The 8641-nt window shown below is 52.5% G+C and overlaps 3 protein-coding genes across 3 annotated transcripts; all 3 read left to right on the top strand.

Moving 5' to 3' along the window:
• Positions 1–301: 301 nt before the first annotated feature.
• Positions 302–891, top strand: CABS01_16808 (uncharacterized protein; the record flags this gene model as incomplete). Its single annotated transcript, XM_060550137.1, has 3 exons — positions 302–513; positions 584–723; positions 779–891. The coding sequence occupies 3 exons, from the start codon at positions 302–304 to the stop codon at positions 889–891; spliced, it is 465 nt and encodes a 154-aa protein (XP_060402870.1).
• Positions 892–2326: 1435 nt separating this feature from the next.
• CABS01_16807 (uncharacterized protein) lies at positions 2327–2704 on the top strand (the record flags this gene model as incomplete). Its single annotated transcript, XM_060550136.1, has 1 exon — positions 2327–2704. The coding sequence occupies one exon, from the start codon at positions 2327–2329 to the stop codon at positions 2702–2704; it is 378 nt and encodes a 125-aa protein (XP_060402869.1).
• Positions 2705–7325: 4621 nt separating this feature from the next.
• Positions 7326–8325, top strand: CABS01_16806 (uncharacterized protein; the record flags this gene model as incomplete). The annotated part of the gene is made up of 2 exons (XM_060550135.1): positions 7326–7385; positions 7729–8325. 2 exons carry the CDS (start codon positions 7326–7328, stop codon positions 8323–8325), a joined length of 657 nt encoding a protein of 218 aa, XP_060402868.1.
• Positions 8326–8641: the final 316 nt, after the last annotated feature.

Below are 8641 nucleotides of genomic sequence, written 5' to 3'. Positions count from 1 at the left end.
CTAGGAAAGTTATTTAAAGGGGAACGATCCCCGGACGGCAGGCCCAAAGATGAACGGAGTTCCTTTGTTCTTGTTTCTGGTTTTATCCAGCTTCCGGCCAATGTGTGGAACACAAGCACGAGAGTGCAGTTTTGGCTCAGGCGGTGACGCCAACAGTTGCTCGGCAACGGTATTACATCACGTGAAGACGTGATTAGTGGAGACACAACAAAGGGTGGCATTTGTTGCTTGCTATCGCGGACGCGACTTTCTACTGATTCCACGCAGCCCTGAGGCGAGTATTCTTCAGAACGCAGACGGGATGGATGCTTTTCAGGTGGCCAGAGGCCCACAACCCGACTTTGCGAGGATCGCGACCGGCTTCACAGAACTGGGGGACCAGTTTCAGCTTTGCAGCAATCTGCCAGTGATTGACCACGGTGGTCAGCTCCTGAGAGCAGTGCAGGGACTACGGGAGGTAGTTGATTCCATCGACACACGTTTGCGGAGCATGGAGCGACGGAGCATTGCGAGGTGAGTTGCAAGCCCCAGAGGGCGGTTTTCTGTGCGTGGAGCAGCAGTCTTTGCTAAACGGAGTGGGTAGTGAGCTGAACGCCTTGGCTCGGAGCTTGAACGCGACGGTGACGCGTCCTGATGAGCCGCTGGAGGGGCTGAGGTCGTTGCAGACGGGGGAGGTTATGGAGGACTTCCCAACCACGGTATCGGAGATTGCGCTACTTTCTGGTGAGTGCCAGTTGTCTGTGAAGACGGTGGAAGGTGACTGACTTTAGGGAACTAGCCGGGAGGGCGAATGCGTACTTGCAGGCCCTGGGCCAGCCTGTTGCCGGTCCGATCGGAGAGAAGCGGAGGAGGTTGAAGCTCCTGGCGGGAGTGACGACGCAAGTCGTGTAGTGGACTTTTCTTCTGTTGGAACAGCATACTTTCAGCGGGAGACTGATCCTGTTGGATGCATCGGTGGTTAGCGATGATATTTACCGGAGAGGGAGCGGAGTGACCAGGGTGGAACCCCTTGCTCGTGCATGCAGAATAGAATGATGAATTGATTTGATTGACGGATGTCTTGACTCTGTGTATATTTGACTGTGACATGATCTTTGAATGAGTTTGTTGGCTTAAGCACAAACCATCCTCTGTTCTTTTAGATAGTTAATGCCCAAATGAATGCCTCTACTGTTACTTGCTTAGTGTCAATTGACTGATCCAAATCTTCCAAGATGTGAAAGTTGGGTACGGGCGGAGCCCGTGACACCGCAGCGAAGCGGAGGTAGTTAAAGCCCACATTGATTCTAATTGTCAATAAACTGTTCTTTGGAACAATTCTTTTTAATCGCTCCACTGCGTTGCACTTCCACTACGTCTCTGCTGACGCATCGACTGCGTTCTCGTTCCACTACGTTGGCTCACTCCCTACGGTGATGGCTTCGCATCACCTTCGTGACTATGCGGTCTGAAAGACCTTTGCGTTCCGCTTGCGCTCCTCTACGGTACTGCGTACCTGCGTTCTGCTACGCTTCTCTTTCGCTTTGGTGATTGCATCACCTTCGCTGTGCGCTTCTCTACGGCGTTGCACGCCTGCGTTCTGCTTTGCTCCTCGTCGCCGAAGGCCGCCTGTCGTCGATCAACCCCGGCCCGTGGCCGGTTTATAATTTGTTGTTGATAGACGATGGCCCAATGGCCCATCTAACAGCTTGCCCGCAAAAGCTGTGTCTATTGTTGTTAAGGGCGTTTCCTGGGTCATGGCCCAGGGCCCAAGTGTAGAAAAAAGTCTGTGCTTTTTTGGTGACTAATCATGGAGTGACGGAGGAAACGGGAATGAGTCAAGCTAACCAGACATGGTTAGGCTTACATCCAAAGAGTGGATACTTTGGAGTAATGGTTGTGGGGCAACCAGTTTGATCGAAGCAGGCAGCAAGAATACGGGAAGTATAAGAGGGACGAAGGCCCGTCACACGAGAGTGGTGAAAAAGATGGGATCTTTCACTTTCTTTCTTTCTTTTTCTTTTCCTTCAGTCGACTGGGGGTCGAACGAATATCGGTGTTTGGCGATGCGGCCGAACACATAGCAGCTCACGGGAGGTGGTCTATTGTCACGGAGGGACAGCTTTTTGGTTTCTTTTTGCTGGGCGAAAAGGGTTTGGAATCGCTAGAGACGATTCTGCCTTACTGTTGCCGGTGAACAGTATTTGTTGACCCGGATGGGCAGCCACTGAAGAGAGTGCGAGAAGCACAGGACGCGACGAGAAGGAGCTGGATGGAATCACTGGATTCTGAGAGGAATCTTTTTTCTTTTGGTTCATGGCGTGAAGCCAATATCACGGAGTTGGTGATGGCACAGCCGGTGTTCCTCCTGTTCGGAGACAGGGCACCCACACGATATGTCGCGGAGAAGCGTAAGGGTTTCGTTAAGAGACTATTTGAATGGTCGACGTGGCAGTCGACTGGCTACGACCGGTGGGAGTGGATGGAGGGTTGGACCCGGGCAATCTGCTTGCTGGAGAGCAGCGGCCGTGAGGCAGACAGGTGCAAGGCACTTAAGATCCTAGAGGATCTCGGTATTCTGGAGACGTACATCGCGGAGGGATTTCACAATGTTGTTTCGTACCTGGCCCGGGACGGGCATGGCTGCAAGCAGCTGGCTTGGGCGGAGCTTAGGTTGCGGAGCATGGTAGACGAGAGGCTACCTGATGTGATTGAACTGGAGTGAAATAGACTGAAATGAAATGAAAGATTGACGGGAATAACCTCATCTACCCTAAGAGGGGTAGGCCTTCCCCAAGCAGTTAGGCTGAGCCTTGCTTAGTGACAACTAGCTGATCACCTCCGGAGGACCCGAGGAGAGATCCGAAAAAAGGGGTATGGGGCGGAGCCCCGTGACTCCGGAGCCGAAGGCGAAGGTGTTCAAGCCCAAGTTGATTGGGATAATCAATGAATGTGAATGTGATGTTAATTGACAATGTTTGTTCTTCTAAAAACTTTTTTTTCTTTTGCTTCGCTCCCGTTGCACTACGCTACGGCTTCACTTGCGTTCCGCCTTGCTGCGCTCCACTCGCGCTACGCACCCCCCGATTCCCACAGCGTTCCACTACGGTACTGCGTACCTGCGTTGCACTTTACGTTCCGGTGATTCTCACCTTCTCTGGTCGCTCCCGCTCACGCTTCACTCTGGTGCTAAAGCACCTGCGTTCTGCTTCCGCTTCACTCCATCCCTGCGGTGCTTTCGCACCTTCGTGACTGTGCGGGCTTATTGCCCTTTGCGTTCCACTGTGGTGACGTTGTCACCTCCGTTCCTCTCTGTCATCCGGTGGCGGGGCCACCTTCTGAATAGCTTCGCTTCCGCTTGCACTCTGGTGATTGCATCACCTGCGTTTCCGCTCGCGCTGCGCTACTGTGCGGTCTGAAAGACCTTTGCGTTGCACTCCGGTGACAAGTCACCTCTGTTCCACTCTGTTACGGTGTTGCACACCTGCACTGCGCTTCTCTACGGCGTTGCACGCCTGCGTTCTGCTTTGCTCCTCGTCGCCGAAGGCCGCCTGTCGTCGATCAACCCCGGCCCGTGGCCGGTTTATAATTTGTTGTTGATAGACGATGGCCCAATGGCCCATCTAACAGATGCGCAGCAAATCTGTTGTCTGTCGTGTTAGAGCACTTTTGGGCCGATGGCCCAAGCCAAAAGGGCTGGTGACTAAGAAAGTGCACGGGCACTTTCCGGTAATAATAACGGGAATGACGGAGGAGTGGGAGTGAGTTGACTAAACCTATCATGGTTTAGCGTTACTTTCAAAGGGTGGATACTTTGGAATGTGGGTCCAGGGGACCAATGAACGACCGGGAGGGAGACAGCAGGGCGGCAAGCTTCAAAGAAGCGCTTAGTAGAACGGTTGTGTTGGAGGCCAACCAACTATTTAAAAGATGGCATGCACCCAGGTGGTGTGCTCTACCCATTCTTTTCTTTACTTTTCCTTTTTTTTTATGTGTTCTTGCGTGGGCGCAACACCACTCAAACTTTGGAGTTTGCTTCCAGTCGACAGACGATAGTTGCGGGCAACAATCTCACTCAATAAACCCAGGGAGGTTTTATTCGGTTACGAATACGCACGGGGAGCGGAACAGACTGTGTCTGGTAGTCACACAATGACAGAGTCAATGGATAGAGCTATTACTCCTGGTGAGTAATCGATGCAAGCCGTGAAGGCGATTGTGTAGAGTAGTTGCTGACAACTGCACTTCAGGCGACGTGAGGGCGGCGGCCCTGACTTACTTAAGTGTTTTGGAGAAACAGTACCCGGACAGCTTTGTTGTCGGCGGCAGCACGAAGTTTTCGGAAAACGGAGGCGTTTCTTTTGAAACGAACAGAGACCCGGTGGTCATGAGGGCTGCGAGAGCACTTTGCGGCGGGAGCTGCGAGACTTGGAATTGTTCTGAGCTGGTCTTTGCCGTGCTGGGGCACATTTCTCTGTGGAAGGAGAAGGGACTGGAGGGGCAGGTCCTGTCGCCTGTGGATCTGAATACCGCAAGGATTAGGCTTTTTGGGGAGGGAGTCCCCTCGAAGCCAGTGACATACGCTTTGCTTAGGAAGCTTTTGTCGGGAAGAGATCTTCTTCGTGTAACGGCATTGTCTGCCGTGAGGCCTTCTACCGTGCAGAGTCCGGGAATAACGTCCTGGCTTCTTGCGCATCAGATTGTGAATAATTGTTCGGCGGCGAGGGTGACGCTGCCGGGGCTGCCCAGTGCGGCTGGTGTGAGCTATTAGCCTTGAGGCGGTAACAGCCACCGAGTGGGTGGCTGGGGGAAGTTCGGAGCCGGGCGACGATGAGAGCCGAGATAAGCGAGGAGCGTGTGATGCCTGTACGACCAGGAGGGAGTAATTAGTATAACGGATAGAGCGGAGCTAGACGCAATGGGAATTGCACAGTTGAAAGTGACCTGGTCTTTGTGACATTTGCTGTGGTACTCACTCGTTCTTCTTTTATTGTTGACTAGGGTGCCTGAGCCCAAGAGATAGTTAGAGCCCAAATGATGTTGATTCTTTTATCTTGACTTAAACTGATCTGCTTTTCACCGCCGGAGGCCCATTCCAAACTATGGAAAGGGGTATGGGCGGAGCCCATGACTCCGGAACGAAGTGAAGGTGTTCAATGTGATACTGATTCTAATTGTCAATTAAGTGTTCTTTAACACTTCTTTTTAAACATACGGTGCTTACGCACCTCCTGTAGTCGCCCCACTGCGTTGCGCCTCCACTGTCGTGATCGCTTCGCTCCTCACTCCGTTCCAGCTTCACTTCGTTTGCTCTCTATGCGGGCTGATAGCCCTTTGCGTTCCGCTTGCGCTCCTCTACGGTGGTAAACCACCTTCGATCTGCTTCGCTTCTCTTTGTTACGGTGTTGCACACCTGCACTGCGCCTCTCTACGGTGCTGCGCACCTGCGTTTGGCTTTGCTCCTCGTCGCCGAAGGCCGCCTGTCGTCGATCAACCCGGGCGGAGCCCGGTCTTATAATTTGTTGTTGATAGACGATGGCCCATTGGCCCATCTAACAAATACGTAGTAAATTTGTGTGTCGAGTTGTTAAAGCACTTTTTGGGGCCATGGCCAGGTCGAAAATGCAGCTGACTAAGAAAGTGTCTGTGCACTTTCGGTGATAAGCTTCGGAGGAAGGGACTGACGGGAGAAGGATAGACTAACCCGAAGTGGTTTAGTGATACTGACAGAGAGTGGAGTCTCTAGAAGTGGGTCCGGAGGACCAATGAACGAACAGGGTGAGATAGGCAGTGGTAGCGGCCGCATAATAGGCCAGGAAGGCCAAGTATTTAAAGACGGAAGTCCCCCGCACTTTGTAGTGTGTTGGTTCAGGCGCCTTTTCTCTTTTTTGTCTTTGTATCTGTGTCCAGACGCAGGCAGCGTTCTGGCATCAGCACTCGTTGGTTAGCTGCAGCGCACACTCCACGGACGGGCCGCGGTAAACCACTCACACGTTCACACACTTGCGGAAGACAAGTTGTTCAGTAGTCGACTATGGCGTCGACACCCAATGCGAGCCGGGGCGCGGGAAAGGCATCGGCCTTTTGCATATCCTACCGACCGGGGGAAGGGGAGTCGATCGGCGACTTCATAGATACGCTTGGCAGGCGTTTTGGCAACGAAGTGTCCTTCTGGGGAAGTGTTGGTGAACGGAGTGGGATCTCCATTTTTACCGTGTTGTTGTTTGTGGACAAACCGAGGAGGGTGTCGACGATGATGAACATGAGGGAGTGGCACAAGTATCTCGCCCGCGGCGAAATCGTGGATGCCAGGTGGCCCGGGGAGGGCGTTACTGTTGATAAATTCATTAGGGCATGGGCGGCAGCGATCGGCAGAGCTGCAGACTCTGTCTCACAATGTGCCTAGTCACGTAGCGTGAGCCAGCCTTGAACGGGGTGGAAGAGAATGGAATGTGACAGCAAGAGCGAGAGCCTAGTTGAGAGTGAGAGCGGCAGGACGAGTAGTCCGCTGCACGGGAGGGATGACGAGGTAGTTGGGAAAACGTGGCTATGGAAGACCCAATTGAATTGATATGAACTGATTTGATCTTTGTTTGGTGTGGTTCTGACTTGGTTCACTATGACTTCATTTTCTTTCAGTTAGTCTGTAAGCTTCAGAACAAACTAAACTTGGTAAACTTTCTCAAGACAGTAAGGCTGAAATGTTACTGATGGTGATCAAACTATTCTTTACTTTGTGACAATTAGCTGATCACCTCTGGAGGACCCGGGCAGAGATCCCGAAAAGGGATACAGGGCGGAGCCCTGTGACACCGCAGCCGGAGACGGAGGTAGTGAAACGTTGTACTTGTACCTTAATTGACAACGTTGTGACTAAAACTCTTTTCTTTTCAATCATACGGTGGCAAGCCACCTTCTGAATAGCTTCGCTTCCTTTGCACCCCCGCTGTAGCTCAGCTTACGCTCCATCCACGCTCCCGTTTCACTCGCGCTACGCTTCTACGCGGGCTGATAGCCCTTCTCGTTCCACTCCGATGACAAAGTCACTATTGTTTCTCTGTGCGACCTGAAAGGCCTTTGCTCCTTGTCGCCGAAGGCTGTCCATTGTCAATCATCCTGCCGCAGGCGGTCTTGTAGTTTGTTGTTGATAGACGAAGGCCCAAGGCCCCATCTACCAGTTTGCCGGCAAAAGCTGGTGTCTAGGTATTAGTAGATATTTTTGGATCGATGGCTCAAAATATGATTGATAGAAAAGGCACGGTCTTTTTTTGTGTGTAAACTGCGGCGAAGGGGACCGACGGAAGCAGTGTGGGTCCAGCTGCTTACTTCAGCAGGTCGAGATCCAAATGGGGAGGCACACTGAGGCGGAGACGGGAGGAGGATTCATGAACGATGCGGGGCAAGACGTTTGAAAGAGGAGTTGAATGGCGGAAGCCCCCTCCTTAACCGGACGTGGTTCAATCTTTCTCGCAAGCAGCAATGGCGTACTATTGTCGCATAACTCAACGGAGTGGTTACGCACGTAGAAGAACCCGGAGGTCGACTGTGGATACGGTCGGCGCAAGGATGGTGCTCGAAGAGGACATTGGAGGCTCAGAGCCTGGGAGAGGCTACAAGTACGGTGTTCACTTCGCCGGGTGGCGCCTCGGTCTCTTTTTTTGCGTCTGGTGACCGGCAAGGCCAGAACTACGGGAAATTCCTGTTAGTGCCATGTTGGGGACTTACATGGAATAAAATACGGTTTCGAAGCTGCACCTCACTGGAATCGACCTGGAAGGCGATGTGTATGCCAATGCGGACATCGAGGTGTTTGCTGTGAACAACCTGGGGACATTGAGTACGCCCAGCCCGGTACAGATTTATCCGGAGGACAAGAGGTTTCAATTTGGTTATGGAGACCCTTCCCTCTTGGGTCGGATGGACAACCCTCGGGTGAAGGAACTGACGTCTGCTGAGTTTAGCGCACTGGCTCAGGATAGCAGCATTTTTGAAGCCTCGTTGCACAGCGACAAGTCTAGTCGTGCTGTGGTTTGTGAGGCCAAGGGTAGTGGAGTGAAGCCTATCAGTCACAAGAGTAGCAGGGCTACGATGCTGCTTTCTAAGCAATCCGTTGACTCGTCTGCGGCATCTCATGTCCGGAAGATGTCGGCCAGGTGGTACTGGCCTGTGAACCAGTCGGTCAGCTTGTCGGCCGTGAAGGAGAAGACCGGTGTTGTGTTAGACTATAACTCTGTCTTGTTTATGGGTGTGCGCCCGAATACGGAGACTAGCCTCCATGGTGTAAAGAGCGAGGGCGGTGGCAACACTGGAGCGTTCGGATACCTGAAACGTTTCCGTATTACTTAATACTTGCGGCGGGGGATGATATGAAGCGTCAGATTAGTTTGCACGTAACTTAGAAACGGAGTGATTTGGCTTTGCAATTGAGTTATTCGTCTAGAGTAAGAACGTGCTTAACTGTGATCTTGATATGGTACGGGGTGCCGCCCTCATCTCATCAGCGGCGTGGGCTTTATGTAGTCACATGTGTTGACGGGGTTAACGCTGCATCGCCTGCTTGACACCCTCAAACGAAGGGAGCAATGCTTAAGTTCCACGCTACCGTATCCGGTGCTACAGGGATTCGACGAAAGGCTGCCTCGGCATCAGCAGCATAGTCGTC

The sequence above is a fragment of the Colletotrichum abscissum genome (genome assembly GCF_030869225.1).
Source record: "Colletotrichum abscissum strain IMI 504890 chromosome Unknown Scaffold_161.1, whole genome shotgun sequence".
NCBI classification, from domain to species: Eukaryota; Fungi; Ascomycota; class Sordariomycetes; order Glomerellales; family Glomerellaceae; genus Colletotrichum; species Colletotrichum abscissum.
Note: the sequence above shows the minus strand (reverse complement) of the source record. Positions and strands in the feature narration are given on the sequence as shown.